Genomic DNA, 20802 nt, shown 5'->3' on the forward strand with positions numbered 1-20802 from the left:
ATTTCTAAGGCTTTCCTTGTGTAACCAAAGCAGCACCTTGTTTAGCTCAAGCTGCCAAATGACCACCATTGAAAATGTCTTGATTCATTTTTTATTTTCAATAAGAGAAAACCAAAGCTCCTTGCTGTTGCCTCAGTCGTTGGAACAACAGGATTTCTCTGACTGATCTCTGTAATAGTTTACCCCTGTGTAACTCACGCTGGGTCAACAGTGGGTCGTTCTTTCCATTCTTTGGCCAGGGCGGGTTGCGCACCTCGCAGGGCGGCATGGAGCTTTCCTGATAACAAATTGCCATCGCTGTCGTGTGTCCTATTGGCTTCACGGAGCAGTATGCCCGAGAGATCATCTTCCTTCCTGTGGAGCAACATTCATGATAGACCCAAATCCAGGCCAAAAGTTCACACTAACTTCCAGTGTTGAGACGCCGAACACTGTTCCGTAGAAACACGGCCAAAGGCCTTTATAAAAGCGTCTCTTAACTTAGAAAACAGAAATACTCCTGAAAAACGTAAGATGCGAGGAGGTGCGTTTACGTGATTATTTCACTACTGATACACCGTTGGCAGAAACGTCTTTGCTGAGTTTTTCCAGGGACTTAATCTTCCTCTTTTAAAAAATGCATTAAATAAGCGGGAGGTTGACGAGCAAATCTCTGTTTAGTTTTTCTGGACCGCTTTGCCGAAGCTGCCCGGGGCAGCGTCGGGCCAGCAGCACGGCCCCGCCCCCTTCCGCGGTTGACAGTGGCCCGCGCTCTGCCCCGGCTCTGATTGGCCGGCTGCGGCCCCACAGGCCTCCTCGATTGGCTGCTGGCGCTCCACCCGCGCCCGCCGGTTGGCCGCCCAGCCGTTTCCCGGGCGACGCGAGTTGTTGTGGTTTCGCGCCGCGCTGGGAGTTTGGGCTTTGCCCCAGCAGCCAGCAGACTACAGGCTCTTGCCTCAGGTGTTGCGGGCAGCACCCACCGAGATCTTCCGAGTGCTAGTGAGCGAGGGCCAGAGGCCTGGACGGGGTGGGGCGGGGCTGGGCGGGGAGGGGGCCGTCTGTCACTCGGGACCGAGGAGCACCGGACCGGGGCGGGACCTCGGAACCTGTTGTCCCCTGCTGTATGCTCGCGTGGTTGTGCCCCTGCTATATACCTGGCATGGATGTGCCCCTGCTGTCTACCCGGTATAGACGTGCCTCTGCTGTATATACTTCGTGTGGATGTGCCCCTGCTCTCTACCAGCATGCATGTCCCCCTGCTGTATACCTGCGATTATCTGTTGTCTCCTGCTGTATACCTGCATGGACATGCCCCTGCTGTGCACTCGGCGTTAATGTGCTCTGCTATATACCGGTCATGGATGTGCCCCTGCTGTACACCCGCGTGCACGTACCCCTACTGTATACCCGCGTGGATGTGCCCTGCTGTGTACTGGGCATGAATGTGTCCCTGAAGTATGCTTGCGTGGACATGCTCCTGTTGTGTACCTAGCGTGGACGTGTCCCTGCTGTATACCCCCGTGGGCATGCACGCCCTTCTGAGTAATGAGATGCCCGCATACGTGTCAGGTGGAGGTGGACAGACGAAACAGGGGCACGGAGGTGGCCTCTGAAGCTCAGTCGCTGGAGGCGGTTCCCAGCTCACCCCTGAACACCAGACCCATCGTGTCTCCCCCGGCATGAGGAACACGAGCAAGGAGCTGCACAGCACCTCCAGCCGCTACGCTCCCTGCGGTGAGTGACCCTGTGGAAAGAGCGCTGGGTCCCCTCTGCTGCTGGACGGGCTGGAAACCCAGCACCCTGCGTGTGTGCACGTGGGCGTGCAGGGAGTATGACTGAAACTAACTCATGATACCCTCGAAGAAAGCTGCACACTGCCCCTGTGCCCCAGTGCCCAAGCAAGGCTTAAAGGGAAAGGGGGGGGGGGTGGAGATTAGTCTTGTTTTTCTCTATTTTCAACAAAAGAACACCAGGCGACCACTGTTGTTGGAGCAATAGCATCTCTGAAATTTTCTCTGTAATAGTTTAATCCTATGTAACGCTCACAGCTGTTTCCCCGAATGTTGACTTAGGCATCTTCATTTTCAGCTGCATGCCCATGTATTTCACTGATTTCCTGGCTCCTGCTCCTAATTTACACCCCAAGCAGGTTGACTGTGTCTCCTGCTTTAAGTGGCTGGACACAGGAAACAAGCGCTGGATGCAGGTTCATGTGGCAGCGAGGCTTCTCGCTTCCCAGGGGTTGAAGCGGAAGTGAAGGAAGAAGACTTGGATGCTGCTGTCTGGTTTTGCCTTTGTTTGATTCCTCCTCACCTTGAGAAGGGCTGGAGAAAGAGGGGAGTGAGGAGGATCCTGGCGCTCTGCTGGCAGAGGCAGGGTAGGGGCTGACAGGCACAATGTAGCCCCTCACGTCTGCCCAGAAGTGGAACAGAGCACGGCCTTCCCGTGATCTAAATGGGCTTCTAGCCGAGAGCTCTGACTGTGACGCTATTGGTGACACCGTGGCCGTGCTGGGAACTTGGGTGGGCGGGGGGACACAGGAGGCCTGGCAGGTTTTTCTTCTCCACTGTGGGTTCTCAGCCTTTATGTGCCTTGGTGAGCGGCCTCCTTGTGTGAACAACACTAATTGATACCGATATGTGCCAGGCACTGTTTTAAGCACTTTTATAAACTAACGTTTAACCTCATAACAACCCGATGAGGTATCATTAACCTCAGTTTGTAGTTGAGGAAACAGGCACAGAGAGATTTAGGATGCTGCCTGAGGTTGCGCACCTTGCAGGTGTCTCCTCTGCCTGGGCTTCAAGTCCTGTTCTCTGAGGCCGTGGCAGCCCAGAGGCAGGAGCCCCCAGGGTACATGGACATATGACACTGCCTTGTGGCTTAGAGACCAGAGAGCTCTCTCAGCCTGTCTCCTTATCGAGAAAATAAAGGCGCTCATATCCTGTACCTGAGGAGGCATGGAAGCTACACTAAAAAATTCTACATGATGGTAAGTGATCTGCTGTCATACAAGTACTAATAATTTTTGAGTGATGAAAGCTACAAGACAATTCTCATCCCTTTAACCCTGTGTGTGTGTGTGTGTGTGTGGTGGCGATGGTTCATTCTTAATGATTCGGGCCCTCACTCCGAGCTCCTTTGCACGCAGTTATAAATGGCAGACAGGATGAGAGTTCAGTGCCTGTCTGAAGCTTCCAGTAATGAGAAGAAGTAGAAGATACAGTGTCCTCTGTGGATTAATTAGTAATCAAAACACAGAAAGGAAAAATAAGACAAGCATCAAATGCCTTCTCTCTAAAAGAGAAAATATTTGAAATGAATATGATCAGAGTATGAAGCTCCTAAACTCTTACTCTTAATTCTTACACTGATTCTCTGTGTTTGCACAATTCTTTAAGACTTTCTCAACATTTTTGCTCCTTTTCAAAACTGTATGATGTTGATTCAGCTAATTACTATTCATTAGATATTTAAAAGATTTGGCATCTTAAATGTCATTCGTTTTTATGTGGTGAACCCGGCTTTAGTTCTAAGCAGAAATTGAATGTCCAAGCTTTTAGCTTCAGAGGAAAGATTCCTTCTTGTTCATGGGACTCTTGTGTGTTTACACAAGTTGATTTCTTCAGCACTGTTTTCCTGTGCCCTATTGTACCAGTCAGGGTTCTCCAGAGCAACAAAATGAGTAGGATGTTGTGATGGCTGCCATGTATGAGCTGGAATGGGGGTTTTCACTGTCCACCCTCAACTGGCCCTTAATTGAAGTGTATTTTATTTATGGGCCAGCCTGCTGATTGCCTCCCTCTGTGCACTTGGCTCTCCTCCTCTCCATGCTTGTAGACTTTCAGCTGGGCACACCAGTTCATCCAAGACTGTCTTGTCTCCTACGGCATCTGCATACAGCTCTCACTGTATCTATATCTATATAGATAATCTCGTCTACATACTCCTTTCACAGCAACATATAGACTTGTGTTTGACAAAATATATGGACACCATGGCCCAGCCAAGTTGACACGTAAAATTACCCATCACACTGGCCATGAGCCAGATAACATGTTAGAACCTGAACATCATGCGTTTGTGACCTCTGGTTCTAAGTAAGTGATCTTAAATGCACGAGTCACTTGTGCCATGCTAATGGCATCTTTTGTATTTTACATTCTTCCTGGATTTGTTTCCAAAGCTTTCAATCAGATGGGATATTTTTTCTATTATTTGGAGTTAATTGATTTATGATGCGAAGAGTCACCTAAAACACCAATAGTTCAAATGTCCCCTGATCTCTCCTCTCAGTGGGGTCATAAGTATACACTGATAATTGCAGGGCCCTAGGCTTCTGCTGACACCTCCTGCTCCTGACACCGAGTCTCATGAGTGGTCACAAAGCAGCCTGCAGGGCCCTTCCTGGATGCCCTCAGCGGCTATGCCCACTTAGGGGGCCCCATCCTTTGCCAAGGTCAGTTCAGCTCATTGTCCACGGCCCCTGTCTCCCTGGAGCTCAAATAAGAGTGGGGAGGAAGGGCAGAGAGCAAACTGTCCTTCCTTTTCCTCTCCTTCATCCTTCCACATGGGTGCATCCAACTTCCTCTTCATGGGACCCCAACCCTATAGAAATCACACACCCATTATCTACACTCAGCAGCCTTCAACTTCGTGGAACCTGACTTGATATTTTGGAGGGAGCCAGACTCTTCCACCTCATGAATCTGTGGCCCGAGATAGTTTCCCATATGAGGTTGCCCTGACCAAAGGCCTTTCCTTCCCTCCTATCTCTTTTTGCAACCCTCTAGAGCTCTGTTCGCTTTTCATTAATAACTTCTCATAATGTCCCACTTTGGCCTCAGGCGCAAACCAAGAAAGTGGAGAGGTTTGTGTGGAAAGGGTTCCAGCATCTGAGAGGCAGGTCAACCTGAATGCTGGACCCCAGGGTGGTGGGATGAGGGCATGAAGGGGGCTTCAAATAAGGTTGTCACAGGATGAGGCTTCCCAGACAGCACCCCGTCCTGCCTCCTCCTGCTCTTGTCAAATGGGTAAACATGCTCAGTAAGGCTGTTACTTCTGTGATGGAATTTATATCGCAGTGTTTTTAATCTACAGAGTTGATCAAATCTTGACCAACACTTGGCCACATATACCATAGACTTGCCCCTACTATTAAGTGATTTGGGATTTTTCAGGAATGTATATTTCCAATTTCATGGAGGGTTAAAAGGAAAGAGAGAGAGAGAGGGGACTCAGATACCGCACTGGGAGGCTAAAAACCCAGTGGAAGAGGTTGCGCTCTCACTGCTCGAGAGCAGAGGGGCAGCCACGGGCAGTGCAGCCAGCTGGCCTCATGGAAGCCCTCTGCCATCTGCTGGGACCAAAGGTGGCATGCTGGTGGGTTTTAGAGACTTTTAATTACATGACTGACAGGGTTACCCCTTGTCATAGGTGTTCAAAGGAGAGCAGTTTCTCCCTTCTGATGTCCCCTGGTGGTCTCTCCCAAGGTGATGTCCTGTGGTAGTGTCTCTCATGCTGCTGTCCCACAGAGCATGAGGTACCCTCCCTGGCATAGCCATCATTCAGGCAGTGGATCAAACCAACCTCAGCTCCACATGTAACAGCTCCACCCTTGGCCTCCTCTTCCCTAGACTGGTATTACCACCTTCCTGTGAAGCGGTCCGAGAAGGCCTTGGATGTCCCACTGGCATCCCAGATCCCAGGTCTCAGTGACCTGAGGGACACAGACAATGGGCACACGCTTGGGATGCGAAGGTACTGGATCAAAGAAACAGACTCGGAATACGTGAAGCTCGCAAAGCAAGGTGGCCGGCCTGGTGAGCACTGCAGGCACTTCCAGTGTCTTGCTTTGTGGGGAGGAGTGATGGCTCGTTTTGGTCATCATTTCTTCCATATAAATATTTTACTGCACAATCTATGAGTTTTGTGCAAGGCCTTTGGAAATTGAGGTTAATTGATCCACTTCGGGGTGGGTGTACTCTTCAGGGACATGCTACCTTTTATGAGAAAGACTGAGTAGACTTTGAATTCCCAGAAGTGGCTTTGTAGGACCTTTCTCCAGAGTGACACCGAGGCAGTGACTCACCCCACCTCGTTTTATATCTGAATCCTGGAGGAGAACCGAGTTCTATACTTTCACGGCCTTCTCCAGGCAACCAATTCCTTACTAGCTTGTGAAGTGTTCATTTCCTGCCATTTGTGCTCATTGCCCTGTGCTATGATTTAATACATTGTAAATAATGAAGGCCACAGACGAGTTTCACCAGCGATGCTGATGAACATCAGACTTTCATCTGTGATTTAATTGAGAAAGTACTGCTTGCTTGTGCTAATAGAAATGGCTGACCGGAAGTTAAGGAGTTAATGTCTAAAATGTCTTACAGCAGATTTTGTCGTAAGTGGCAGTGAGAGATACTAACCTTTTTTCTTTTTTCTGGCTGCCAACCCCTCAAGAGATTGTCATGGGGAATGGAAAACAAAATGGTAACATCTGAGCTTTAGCGTTAGGAAGCCCAGAAGAAACCATTTGATTCACTACACGTAAGGCACGTGGACAGGACCTCCCCACGCCCCAGCCATTGGTTAGAAGAACATTCGCTCTTAGCTGCCAGGGACAGCTGGCAAAATCTGAACAAGATCTGTAAATTAGATACAAGGATTGCATCAACACTAACTTCCTGACTTTGGTCATTATACCATGATTATGTAATAACCATCTTTTCGAAACTTCCACTGCAGTATATAGGGGTAAAGGGGCCTCATGCCTGCAACACGTTCCCAAAAAGCAGCAATGACAGCGGCAATACGAATGGAGATAGAGATGGAGAGCAAGAGGATGATAGAACAAATGTGAATGGAATGTTAGCATTTGGGGAATGTGGCGGAAGCATCTAGGGGAATTAATACTATTCTTGCAACTTTTCACTAAGTCTCAAATATTAAAAAAAATCAAAAGTTAAAAATTTCTTACTGATAGTAAGAAATCGGAAATGTTGGCTACTGCCACTGCTGTGATTATCATCACTTTGCTGTCCTTTTTAGCAGACCAAACCAGTCCTTCCCACCTCCCTGTCTGTTGACACCCCTCCAACCCCCAGCTATGAAAAAGCCCTTGGAGCCAGGGGAGGGAGGCATGGATGCCAGAAAGCGAGCGAGTAGATAGGGACTGAACTGAGTCTCCAAGAAGGAGCCTAGTGCTCTGTCCCTCTCAGGGTGGCTCCAAGATGAGGCACTGGTTACCAACCCCCTCTGCCCAGTGATTTACAGGGGTCTGTGCCCCACTTCTCATCAGAACCTGGAGGGGGCAGCTTCTCCTAGAAATGCTGTGGGTGGTCAGGGACAGCCTCATGGTGGAGGAGGAGAACAGTGGGACTGTCTAAGGCTACCGGGAAGGCATGGGGGTAGCTGAGAGGGGCAGCTAGCAAGCAGCCCCCTGGAGACCTGAGTTTTGCCCTCACAGATGTCAGGGTGTGACATACTCCACCTGGGAATGGATGGATGTTAGCATGCGTAGATGCCCGCTCAGGATCAGGGGTGGGATTGGGGTTGGGGAATGTGCACCAAGGATGTCCCTCCTGAGAACCAAGCAGGACCCATATCTCAGCATGTGCCCAGGCAGGTGAGGACCAGGGACTGCCCTGATGTCCTGTGGCCCCTGGGGCCCAGAGGCAACTCAAAGGAGAAGTCACAGCTCCCTTTTGAAACTGTGACCTGCCTGCTAGAAATGCCTGTGCCCGGGTCGGACGCATTCACTCACAGTGTGTCTTTTTGGTTTTGAGATCTGTTGAAGCACTTTGCTCCCGGGACCAGGAAAGGCTCCCCAGTCACCTATTCCTTGCCAGATTGGTACATCCACCACAGCAAGCCGCCCACAGCTGACCAGAGACAGTGAGTACTGTGCAGCATCCCAACGTTGTTCATCTTGATAGAAAAAAAGTAGCTCAATTAGAATTTTAAATATACAATTCCTAATACTGATACCAATAGTATGATATTGCAACTCCAGGTAGTATCATACAATAGTTAGCTCTCTGGGGAGTGTAGAATCAGTTGTTAGAGCATCAGAGTTCTGGAAATCTCCATGGTGTTTGGCACCCTAGAGTTGTACCTCTTGGGCCTGCTTCAAGTTTTTGTTCTCTCTGTACCACAGCCTCCTACAAACACCACCTTATCCCAAAGCTTTCTTCTCACTGAAGAAAGGTGCTATTTAAGGCCAGAAATACAGGAAATATTAAATTTCTATGGTGATTACAGAGTTATGGGGAACCACTGTCCCCAGAATGTTTGAAATGTCTAAGAAATTCCTATGTTTGGGCATGCAAACCAGAGCTTCCCAAACACCTGTCTTGGACTGAGAAGTAATGTGGAAAGTCTCCTCAGAGCGCTTTCCTGGTTGACTTGGAAAGGAGGCTCTGGCAGATGTGCCTGTCTGTCATCAGGGTTACTGCAGGCTCCGCCTGCGCTCACAGTGCAGCTTTGTCTTCTGGAGTCTTCTTCCTCTGTTCTTTCAGGTTGACATGGCTTCCCTCTGACGGAGCCTCATCCAGAGAGAAATGGCAAGGGCCAGCAGGGGAAGGTGAGAGAGGGAGGCAGGAGGCCAGGGTACCGGCAAGAGGCTTCCAGGGACCAGGACCAGGACCACAGGGGGATTCGCGGGCTGGGTTTCCTGTCTCTCTTGATCCCTTGGCCTGTCCCACCTTACCTGAGCAGCTGGGCCGTGTCTGTGGCTTCTCTTCCAGAGTACTGTGGTCGCCTCCCAGCCTGCATTCTTAGCCTCTGACCTCTGTTCCCAGGCCTGTCCTTGCAACCTCAGGGGCCCCCAAGGTGCCTCCTTCCAGCCCTCTGTCTTAGGGACAGCTGGGAGCCCCTTCTTTTCTTTCCCTTTCTTCATTCACCTGCTCTGACCAGCCCAGTCCCTGCCAGGTATCACATTGTGATGACTCCAGCTTCTTCTTCTACTTCCCTGCCCCACCTCCTGCCTCCTCCTCTCCTGCCCCCCCCCCCGTCTCCCCTCTCCCTCCCCTCTCCCTCCCCTGCCTCTCCTCCTTCCCCTCTCCCCCTCCTCTCTCCTCTCTCTCCTCCCCATTCTTCCCTCCCTCTCCATTCTAGTCTCCCTCCCCCACCTCCTGCCTCCTCCTCTCCTCCCCCCCATCTCCCCTCTCCCTCCCCTCTCCCTCCCCTCTCCCTCCCCTGCCTCTCCTCCTTCCCCTCTGCCCCTCCTCTCTCCTTTCTCTCCTCCCTCTCCTCCCCATTCTTCCTGCCCTCTCCATTCTAGTCTCCCTTCCCCACTCCTGCCCCTGGCAGGGCATCTTCTCCAGTGCCCGCCCCCTCCACGCTCCGAGCCCAGCCTACTTCACTTAGCCTTTGAAATTGAAAATCTTCTCCCCTGCTCCAGGTTTTCTTGGCCCCTCGCTGCTGCTAGGATCAAGTCCCAGCCCTTAGCCTGCTGAGTAAGACCTGCCTGACCCAGGATCCACAGGGTGGTGGTAAATAGGAGAAGGCCCCTAGGGGCCCAGGACCCCTGCTCCTCAGCCCACCTGGGGGCTTTCATATCCTGGAGCTGAGGTGCCACCCGGCTCACTGCTGAGCAAGTGACAACAGAGGAGTGGGATGTGGGGTCATCTCTGCAGCCTCCCAGGGGCTTGGTGTGGGACACATGTACCTGGTCCTCCAAGGTTGACTTTGCTGTGCTCTACCATTCCAACCTTGCTGTGCTTGTGGGTGACCTTCCTGTGTATACCGTTTGTGTGGGAAACAGGCCGAAAGCTCAAATGTTCACGGTAAAAATGGCTAACAGAAAACAAAAAAAGGTTATTATTATTATTATTATTAATGATCAAGTCAAATAGTGAATGGTGAGGGGAGTCTATTTTAGGAGGACAAAGGAGTATATAATATCATAAAAGAAATAATTGTTTTGTAATTTGTTAATTCATAGATTAAATAATTCATATTATTAATTCATAATTTAATATATCTCATTTTACTAATATTGACACTGCCCACTTGGGTCTTCAAGCTTTGGTGTGGGAGGGAGAAAAAGGATGGTGCTTACTACACAAAAGAGGAGAGAGGAAGGGAGAAGGAGGGAGGGAAGGAAAGAAGAGAGCGAGGGAGGCAGGGAGAAAGGAAGGGAGAGAAGGAGGGAGGGAGGGAGGGAGGAAGGGAAGGAGGGAGAATGGAGGGAAAGAGGAAGGAAGAGAGAGAGGGAGGAGAGATGCAGAAGTGGCATCACACTGGAACTCTTGCATCTGTTTCTGCAGAACCCCTGCTGTGTCCATGCCAGATTACATGGTTTACGAGGAGTTTAACCCTGAGCAGGCCAACGGTAACTATGAGTCCCGAAGAGGGCCATTTGACTTCGACATGAAGACGGTTTGGCAAAGGGAGGCCGAGGAACTTGAAAAGGAGAAAAAAAAGGTGACGGGAGCCATCATTGATGGCGTCGCTCTGCTTGTCTCTCTCTGATAAGTGACGTGATCCTCAGCAGGCAGTGTGTCTCATGTTGTCCATGACAACACCCGGATTCTGTCCTTTAAGTTTGGATCCACTGAAAGGCAAGAGGCCACGATAATAGTATCTTCCTTTGTGTTTTCATGAATGTTGAGGTTATCTAAGTGAGTTTTAACTAGTTAATGCTTATTTAGGGCATGCCACTTCTCATCCTGCACATATAGAAAGGACATTTTGTTATTCATTGTCTAGTTTCTGAGCATTCCCATTTTTTTATTTAAGTATTTAAGTTAAAATTTCCCTGGAGTACTGTTTATTGATAATAGAAGAAGAGAAGACGATGCTTGTTTTCTGTACAAACCCCCAGTGGTATATTTGACCACGAAGGAGCAACTGGCTTCAAGGTGAAAGCCTTGTTAGTGGGTTTGTATTTCAAAGGAGCAGCTTTGTGGTTGTGGTAACCTGATCCCTTCACCACCCAGAGCCCCATGGCCCAGGGCTCCCGCAAAGCCCGCTGGCTCCAGTGCCGAGGTCTGAGGTCAGCCTCAGTCCTTCAGACAGGGGATTCATGAGAGAAACAGTGAGCTTCATATGAAGAATAACACTGATGTTTTTATATTTAGACCATCCTCGGCAGGTGAGAGGGAGGCTGGGTGTTCCCGGCGTGGGCACTAGTTGTTGCGGGGAATGGTCTGCGCCTGACTCCTGGGCCTGGCTTCTCAATGTCAGGGTTCAAAGAAAAACCCTGGCAGTTTATTTTGGTGACTGGAGTAGTTGACCACCACGTGGCATGTCAGTTGTCTGCATTGGGCCATCTGTTTTCTTCAAGACATCCCCACCTCCACCTGTGACTCTGGCTTTGGGTTATTCGCACAATCAATGAAATGGACTGTTTTAAGGATCTCATCTGTTTCTTGGTGATATGTAAGTGTCTGAACCATCCAGCAATAAGTGGGACCTTTGGGTGTTGACCACAGTCACGGTGCACATCTAGAGGCACTTGAAAACGCTAAATGCTGTACCACCCCCAAATCAAGCAGGTTAGTAAGTAGCCATTGACAAAAGCTGTGCTGGGGGCTGAACAATCTGGGCACAAGAAGCTGGCCCAGGCCCGGCCCTGTGCGTGCGTAAGGACGTAGGATGAGAGGAGTTGTGGTTAAAGACCCAGACACTGCCCACATCTAAGCTGAAGGAACTTGGTGCTGCTTCCCATCTTAGGGGATGAGTGGCACGTGGGGAAGGGCCCGGATTGCCCTCCTAAGTTATTTTAAGCACCACTTTGGTGCACAACTTGACTCCCGGGAGCATCTATTGCACAGGACCGGGGAGTTATTTTATTTTCTCCCCGTGTCCTTCAGGACCTCTGGCACAGCTAGAGTAAGAGTTTAACAGGAAAACATGCCACACTGTTTAGCTAGTAAGTTAAGTGGAATTTGATGGGTGTCCTTTCCCAGCCTCTCATGGGCCTGGCTGTCTAGCCCCATGTCCCCCTGTCCCCTGCAACTGGCCTCAAGGAGGGGACCTGGGGCACAGAACTTCTCAGCCATGCTCGGCACGTGGCAGACATGCTACAATATTCGGAGAAAAGTGTTACCCACTAATCACCAGCATTATGGGCTCTCGCTCACCTACAGGGTAATGGGCTGGGTCTTGGCTCCTCTTCTGAAGAGCCATCTTTTCTTCCTGTAAATTCTTGCAGTACCTCCATGGGTTGTGTGTTGCTTTTGTTTTTCTGTTTCCCCATAGCATTTTCTCCTATTTTGTTATAAGATATAATTTACACAGAGGAAATTCACCTTTTACTGAGCACTGTTCTACAAGTTTTGACAAATGTATTAATTGCATAACCACCATGACCATCAGGGTACAGAGCTATTCCATTGCCTCCAAATTTCCAAGCCAACCCCTCGCCCACCCCAGCCCCTGGCAAGCACTGGTCTGATTTCAGTCTTTATAGTCTTTCCTTGTCCTGAATATCACCTCAGTGGAACCATACTGTATATAGTCCTTGTGTCTGGCCTCTCCCATGTGGCACAACACATTGGGAGCCATTCTGTCGTGGATATGGGTAGTCCCTTCCTTTGTGCTTTGGAGGAGTTTCCACTGTAAGATGGTGGTGCGCTTTCTCTATTCATTTATCCATCCATCAGTTGGTGGATGCTGGCTTGTTTCCAGCACTTGATGATTATCAGTAAAGCTACCATCAACCTCACAAACAGGTTTTTGTATGAACATAGGCAAAGACCTTGCAGTTGGATTGCTGGGTCGTGTGGTGTGTGTTTACCCTCACAAGACGCTGCCATGCTGTTTTCCAGAGCAATTACACCATTTTACACGCCCACCCATGGTGTAGAGAGTTCTGGTTACTCCACGTCCTCAACAGCACTTGGTCTTATCAGGTTTTCTTAAGCCATTCTAATAGGCACTCCTCATGGTTTTATTTTGCATTTCCCCAATGACTGATGATGGTTTGAGCATCTTTTCTTGTTCCTTTTTGCCATATATCTTCTTTGGAGAAGCATCTCTTCTAATCTTTTGCCCACGGATTTTTCCTTTTTTTGTGTGTGAGAAAGACTGGCCCTGAGCGTTAACACCTGTTGCCAATCTTCCTCTTTTTGCTTGAAGAAAACGGTTGTTGAGCTAACATTTGTGCCAATCTTCCTCTGTTTTTTGTATGTGGGATGCCACCACAGCATGGCTTGATGAGCAGTGTGCAGGTCTGTGCCTGGGATCCAAACCCGTGAACCCCAGGCTGTGGAAACAGAGCTCGCAAGCTTAACCACTACACCACTGGGCCGGTCACACTCATGTTTTAATTGTTTGTTTTCTTATTATTGAGTTTTGAGAGTTCTTTATATATTGTGGACACAAATGCTTTCCCAGAGATGAGTTTGGCAAATATGTTCTCCCAGTCTGTGGCTTTTTATTCTTTTAACAGTGTCTTTGGAAGAACAGAAGTTCTTAACTTTGATGAAGTCTGATTCATCCATTTTTTCCTTTATGACTTTGCTTTTGATATTATATCTATGAAATCTTTACCTAACCAACATCACACAACTTTCCTCCTGTGCCTTTGTCTAAAGGTTTTGTAGTCCTCCACTCCAGACCCAGCCCCTCGCCTGCTCTGGGCCCCTCTCCCTTCTAACTTGCTCGAGGAGCTTTCTTCTCCTGGTGTCTTGTTTCCAGCATGCGTCCAGCTTTCATTTCAGGAGTCACCTTCTCCATCACCCCTCATGTCTGTCATCTGCCGGGTCCCTGCGTTTGCTTCTGAACATCAGCCCTGCTCTCCTCGTCCCCTTGCTGCCACCTGGTTCAGGTGCCCCTTGCCTTTGGCCAAAGATCCCCCTGAGCCTCTTGTCTTTCTAGTCTGAGTCCATCTCCATTCTTCACCTGACATCCACCTCTCCTCCCTGGCCACCTCATGCATAGTTCCCTCTAGCAGCACTGTCCTCTCTTGTGCACACAGGGCCCATCTCAGATGTCACCCGTTCTCCTCCAATTTCCTCCTCAGTGACCTCCTGGACTTCTTAGCAGGATCAGGTTGTCTCCATCAATCCTTCACTGACACACACACTCGAGTGCCTGCCATGGGGTTGCACCAGGGCAGATGGACAGGCGGGCATGTCACCCGGGGACAGCGCTCTCTTCCTATGGCTGGGTGGTGTGGCAACCCATCTTCAAGGATGAGTGAAGGACAGGTCTCCATCCCTACTGCCCTTTCCCTTTTGCTTCACCCTGGTTCCCACTTGACAGCTCAGGGTGAAGGAATTCAAGGTTCTTCAAAGATAGCGCCTCCCCAGGGGGATGGGAGGAGCTATCCGCCCTGCGAGCATGGGAACCCCAACCTCTCCAGAGTCCCTTTAGGACCAGGTCCTCCTGTAGTATTTCACACTGTGAGTTGTTCACTGTATTTCTTCCTGAATAGATGCATCTTTGCTTGAATGCAGCAACTGCTTTTGATTTACTGATGGTCTCTTTTACATAACCATTGTTGAATTATATTTCATTGTGGCCGTTTACCAGTCAAATAATGACCACGCTGCAAGTCCAGTCCTGGGGGGGTTTGTACTTCTGCTACTGTCTGTGAGTTTTCTTCTCCTTTAGCATCTGAGCTGCTGAACTCTTCACTAAATCAGGGTTTTGTGTGTCCTTCATACAGGTGAGGCTACCGGCCATTAACTCAAAGTATCCAAGCAAAACGGGGACCCCGCTTGGCCCCAAAGACCCTGCAGGAAGTAGACTCTCCTTCCCGCCCATGTAAGTGCACGGGCAGCACCAACATTGTCTGCATTCAGTTTGGGTTTGTTCTGTGGTCTTTTGTCTAAGTGCCAACAGTGACAATGATGGCAACAACATGCTATGCTAACGTCAGCCTAATGATATTCACTTCCCAGCAGCATGTTTCTGTAGTGTGACTTTGATGTCACAATTTCCCCTGGCCCAGCATACAAAGCCCAGGCCCAGCCTTGTCTACTCACCTCCTATCCCATTTTCCCTTCCTTCCCGACGTCCGTCTGTACCCTTTCAGAGGTTGGACTCCTCCAATAAGCCGCCCTGTCCTCCCTGAGCCTGCGTGCTGCCTGAGACCTGCCTCCTCGAGCCTGTCTTCACAAAAGCTTGCCTCTTAAATTTGGGGCCACTTGTCCTTCTACGTGTGTGTTGCTCAATCCTGACATTTTCTGTCACCAAAGCCCCGACCCTGGTGTCCACACTCAGTGAGCGCTCTGGTTCTGTGTTCAGCTGGAAAACCTATGAGGCGCTCTGACATTTGGTTCATCTCTCAGCTGGAAAGTGAGGTCCTCAGGCCTCCTGGTCCTCGTTACCTTCCCAGAATCCTAGTTAGTCCCAGAATTAATGTCATTAATCGTCTGACTCGTTCTTCACACAGCTTCTTATCCGGTGGGGAAAACAACCAATCAATCAGTTATTTTATATGTGACAAATGCCATGAGAGCAGCATGCTCAAACTGGGAGGGAGGAAAAAATTGTCTATAGATATATATCTTGAGAGAGAGAGAGGGAGAGAGTGAGAGAGAGAGAGAGAGAGAGAGAGGGCGTTAGGAATACCCTTAACAACAGACTGATTTGCAAGTAAGAAACCTGTTTCAGAGCGAACAGGCATCTCAGGTAATGTGTGTGTTTGTTACCTGTGTGACTTCCAAGCTCGTGCTGCTTCCATCACGTCAGACTGCCCTGTCACTCTTCAATGTAGGTTATGACAAGATGAGCAAAGATGCAGCAGCAGAAGGGAAATGACAGATAGAAGGCAAAGCTGTGCAAAGCAACAGCAGAGCATCCTTAACGAGGACAAGGAAGAACTAATTAAGGAAGTAGTAATTTGTTAAACATGATGGCGTCTGAGCAATCTGTTACTACAGGGAAGGGTGTGTCTTCTGCAGAGGCTCCCTGAGAAATGCTGGAATTATTCCCTTTCGAACTGGCTGTTGTGGAGAAAGGATTTCAACGCTGAACTAAGCATGTTCTCCCTTGTACAAGGGGTGCTAGGAAGTGTGCTTCCTTATGTTGGAAAATGGAGAGGCAGAGACTGAGACTGAGCGAGAAGGAGGCAAGGAGAGAGAGAGGGAGGGAGAGAGAGAGGCGGGGGGAGAGACTGAGAAAGAGAGAAATATCTCCTTTATGTTTTAAGGAACAATAATGCATCCTATTTATTATCAGTATGTTGGCTGACAATGCTTCTGGATTATCATTAACCTTTGTACTTACGTTTGACATTAATTTTTCTCCTTTTGAGGCCTGGTCATAAAACCAGTTCACCCACAAACTTTTCCAAACTTATTAGCAATGGTTATAAGGATGAGTGGTTACAGCAGCGAGCTGGTTCAGACAAGAGGACCCCACAGACATCCAGAGCCTCCGAATCATCTCAGTCCACGCAAGACCCCGAAGGGCACCAGGATGCCGAGCAGCTCCCAGACCCAGAGGTTCCCGAAGCCTCTGACCAAGCTCAAGGTGAAGTGCCCCCGGCAATCCCTGTTCCCTGAGGTTTTTGTTCATTGAGATAGCAGCAACAGACGTTTTCTTGTCTCATTATCTATCTCGTAATGAGTAATCTAAAAACTGTGTGAAAACCCTGCAGAAGTATTGGGGTTAAAGATACACATGAGGATAACATATATGCTGCTTTTTTCTCTTTATTCAGAGGAACCCAGCAATGCTTGAACTTCTGTGTAAGTGGTCCCTTTGAGGTAGCTTCAAAAAAGTCCTCAGTTCTTTGAAAAGAACTCACAATTCAAGCCTGAAATTTATCCATTCTAAGCATTTCCTATGCTTTGTCATTAAACTCTGAAGTTTGGAAGTTTCCCTGTAATTAGCTGCTCAGAACACTATATTAGTTTTGATTTTTAACAGTCACAGTAGCAGGTGGACTTAGTCTAGTTTTGGCTGTGTCCATCTTAAAGCCCACTGAGCATCAAGCTGAGTTTCTGCAGCTCCAGTTCAGGGACCCTTCGCCTATAGGCAACTTACTTTTACTCTTGAGGCTTCATTTCTCTGATAAGGAGGAGGCAGGCATGTTCCGTCTCTTAAAGCATCTCAAGTGTTTCATGAGACGCTTTGTAAGCAGGGTCTGGCTGCCCAGCTCCTTACTCTGGTGGTAACGCCTCCACCCGGGAAGGGGGATGTTGTCATCAGCACCTGCTTGCTCTGCACTGTCACCAGGTTGGCCCCAGCCAGTTCTGTTGATGACATACCCTCTCTCTCCATTGTCGTGGTGGTACATGAAAAGTTCACACTCGACGTTGTTAAACAGTGCATGTTTGAACTTTACAATGGCGGTTGTGTTCCATGATTTACCATTTTAAGTAATACAGCCTTTTACTAATTCCTTAAGTAATTATTAAAAGTACTAGTGATATCAAACCAGAAGTGAGTTCGCTCACCCATTGTGCAGCAAGCCAATCTCTGACACTGGGTGTGGTGGAAGAAAGTAGGAATTTTATTTTTGCACAGTGCTGAGCAAGGAGAGAGGGCAGCTAATGCTGAAATCCCAAACTCCCCAAAAAGCTAAAGCAAAGGGTTTTTATTTGTGGTTTTAGGTAGGGGAGGGGGAGCATATGGCCTTGCTGGTCGGAGCTTTCCCACCAGCCTGTCTTTGGCCTTGAGACACTTGCAGAGAGGAGGGAGCCCGTGACCTTGCTGGTCAGCAGCTTTCCCACCAGCCCGTATCTCTTTGCGGGGAGGACACAATCCAGGTGCTTGTCTTTGACGGTGTCTGCCTCCATGGAGGATAGTGGATTGTGGAGCCAGGAAGCCAGGGAGTAAGCAGGGAATGAGTGTTTTGGTTTTAACCCCATATATGCTGGGTTTAATGTGGGGAAACTGATATCAGGGTCGGTATCACTAGTTCTTGTAATACCTAGTCTTAAGTATTTTACTACTTTAAATTTTACTAAATTGAACAACCAACGTGCTTGTTCTTTATCACAGAGCCTTCTCCTCCAAGTGAGTATTTATGGAGAAATTGACCTGTATCTAATTATAAAGTGTCTTACATGCAAAAAAACTCCATGGACGTAGTTCTTATATTTGAAGCGGAGCCTCTCAGCAGCCTGTGACATCCTTCTCCGAACCGCATGTATTCTAACTGCAAAGCCAGTGCGAGCCATGCTTTTAAAAAAATCAGAGCTCTAGAAACACTATTTGGGGACAGGAAAGGAGAGACCACTTACATTATTATAAGATTATTTTATTCTTTTATGCATATTATACAAGATAAAACATAGTTTAGTTGAGAGACACACATTGTATCACACACCATGTGAGAAATGTGGGTTTTAATAACGGAAAAGAGAAGTGAAAAGCCATGGGAAGACTCCAATTTAAAAATACAAATGCGGCCGGCACAGAGGCTCACCTACACGTGAAATTTTAGGCTTTTTAGCATTATTTTCTTGCATGGTTTTATGTAAATAGAATTTACGCCACTGCCAACAAAATACATAATCTAATCAAGGAACTATCATTTAACACTAGTATAAGTTTATAAATTTTCTATCAGGAAATAAGTCATTGCACACGTTATGTAATCTATGTGTTTCAATTAATAGCAAGACCTGCTTAATCTCAGAGGAATATTTTAACTGTTCAAAATTGATAAAGACTGAATTAGCAGTAATGCCCCTGTAATCTGGAAGAATCCCCATTTGGTTGAGTGGACCTGTTCCCGCAAATTCTCTGGGTAGCTGAAGTGTCATTATCCAGGTGTCACTCCCGCCCTCGCCAAGATCTCTGCCCACCAGCCCAGCGCTGTTGCCGAGGGCGGCCACACACTCTCCCCTTCTGTTTCCTATCTCTTCTCTTGCCCATCTTGGATTTTATCTTGATGAAACGACAATGGCCAACCCAGAGCAGGCCTCTTCCTTCCCACTGGAAAACTCTCCACTGAGAGCCTGCCACTGTAACTTTCTGACCTCAAGAAGGCTTCTTATTAATGTTTCTTTCCCTCTACGAGGCACTGGATTATTATTTTCCTAGCTCAATTTTTGCAGACATTCTAGATGCCTTTGGCATGCCAGAAAGCTGGCCTTGAGAAAACTGGCACAGTATTGTCCTTTGAAAGACCGACATTAACAGAGGTGCATGAGACTTGGGGTACAGGGACGAGAGCCACGCAGCATCCTCTGGGGGCTGGGGAAGAGGGCAGACTTTTTAGATTGAGTGGCCTCCCTCCTGCCCACTCGCCTCGCTGAGGCTATGCTCACCCTGTTAGCTCAGCTCAGTGCACTCATGTCAGCAGACACTTTTCAACATGGAGAGGTGAGACTGGTGGATTTTCATGTCTCCAACGGGGCACTGTGTTCTTGTCTAGCAGTGCACAAGTCAGAGACTGATGTTTCCAATGCATGATTTGTGCCTGTGGGTGGGACCATGTGCTGAAATTTTATGTAGAATTCAGGAATAATCCTTCTAACTAGGTACAGAAATGTGTTTTCTTTTATTTAAAATGAATATGTTAAATTTTTTAATTTATTAAGAACATCATCTTTATCAAGGTCAATTATCAAGAAACTCATTTCTCTACTTTGCATTGCAGGTCCAACAGCATCTCCATCTGCACCAACACCAGCAGAGCTCAAATAAAACCCGATAAAATATACATTTTGGGTCATTTTCTAATGACTAAATATGATCAGATTATGTTACAGCTATATTTATAAGTTTCCTGTTATATTTTATCAATATAGATTCTTATGAAATAATTTATCTTAAAGCAGATTTGACATCTTGTATAGACGGTGCAAGTGTTGGGTTTTACTTCTTGCATTTCTCTGGGATGTTAAGCACGTGGCCTTGGGGAGACTGTGCCTTGCTGGCTTGGTATGTCCCAGGGCCTTAGAACCACTTACTTCCTCCCCATCATCAGCTGACATCACCTCCTACTGTGTGTGCCTCTGTTGTTGGCATTCCTATTAAAATCGATTGTTTAGACTCTTAACTAGAAGAGGCTCACAGCCTTTTCTATTATTTGGTCCTATAATCTTTGTAGAAAGAATTTTTCTGGTACAAAAACATATTTAATTCTAGAATACCGTGGTATACTTTATATTAAGAAAAAGATTATTATACCTTGAAGTTTTAAACATTTAATATAAAAACATTTTAGCATTTGTTAGTTTTAAATTTTTGCTAATATTTTCTGCATAAACTGAAATCCATCAATTAAACGTTTATTATTTTGTATCTTTTAAGTAAAAATGTGTTTAATTTTAATATTTAACTTAGTAGTCTTAACAAAAATGTTTTAATAATCAGACTGAATTCTCATTTTTATATATTTTGTTACTGTTTATACACAAATAATTAGCATTACAATGTAGTTTTATATTTTGTACATTTAATTCATTAATAAAATAAAAATTTTCTGCTGGAAGATTTTTGGAGAGCCAAAAGAAGTTCACAGATATATTAGCGTATTTCTCAGGATAAACTTATCATGCACTTGCTCACCTAAAATTTTACACGTTTTAAATTAGCTCTTTAAATGAGACACTTAATTGAGCACATGTATCTATATTGTTCAATCAAACTGATATTACTACGGGAGAATGTATGCAGTGTGAAAAAAATGTGAATGACTGTATTGAATAAAAAGAATACAGCATTATAATAATGTTTATTTTTCCCTCTTTTCTCCCTTTCCCTCCTCTTCCTTCCTCTACGTCAATTCCTACCTCATTCTCAAACACCCCACCCTAACAAAAAAATCTCCAGAAGCAGATATTAGTAGCTTACAACTCTTTAATTCTTGTTTTAGGTTATTAGAGTAACAGAAACCTGCAGTTTAGGGAGAGGACAAAACTTGGAGTAAGGACCTGTGATCAAATCTTGTCTCCATCTAGGCTGCCA

At 47.3% G+C, this 20802-nt stretch overlaps 1 protein-coding gene across 3 annotated transcripts; it reads left to right on the forward strand.

The window, feature by feature from the left end:
• Window positions 1-654: 654 nt before the first annotated feature.
• On the forward strand, window positions 655-20563 carry C4H7orf57 (chromosome 4 C7orf57 homolog). 3 transcript variants are annotated; one of them, XM_008524483.2, is made up of 9 exons: window positions 834-978; window positions 1549-1713; window positions 5616-5801; window positions 7764-7872; window positions 10248-10404; window positions 14597-14694; window positions 16190-16407; window positions 17884-17898; window positions 19490-20563. In XM_008524483.2, the coding sequence occupies exons 2-9, from the start codon at window positions 1659-1661 to the stop codon at window positions 19534-19536; spliced, it is 885 nt and encodes a 294-aa protein (XP_008522705.1). In that variant the 5' UTR covers window positions 834-978; window positions 1549-1658; the 3' UTR covers window positions 19537-20563. The 3 variants fall into 3 exon arrangements, with proteins under 3 accessions (XP_008522707.1, XP_008522705.1, XP_070471667.1); XM_008524485.2 differs by lacking the exon at window positions 17884-17898 and having other exon boundaries at window positions 655-978; XM_070615566.1 differs by lacking the exon at window positions 17884-17898 and having other exon boundaries at window positions 16190-16412.
• Window positions 20564-20802: the final 239 nt, after the last annotated feature.

The sequence above is a fragment of the Equus przewalskii genome, chromosome 4 (genome assembly GCF_037783145.1).
Source record: "Equus przewalskii isolate Varuska chromosome 4, EquPr2, whole genome shotgun sequence".
Lineage (NCBI taxonomy): Eukaryota > Metazoa > Chordata > Mammalia > Perissodactyla > Equidae > Equus > Equus przewalskii.

Bases quoted from the DNA above. Each gene is read 5' to 3' on its own strand.
- C4H7orf57 (XM_070615566.1), top strand. From the start codon at position 1,659: ATGAGGAACACGAGCAAGGAGCTGCACAGCACCTCCAGCCGCTACGCT. The intron at 1,714-5,615 runs GTGAGTGACCCT...CCTCTTCCCTAG, and splicing joins CAGCCGCTACGCTCCCTGCG to ACTGGTATTACCACCTTCCT. The intron at 7,873-10,247 runs GTGAGTACTGTG...CTGTTTCTGCAG, and splicing joins CCCACAGCTGACCAGAGACA to AACCCCTGCTGTGTCCATGC.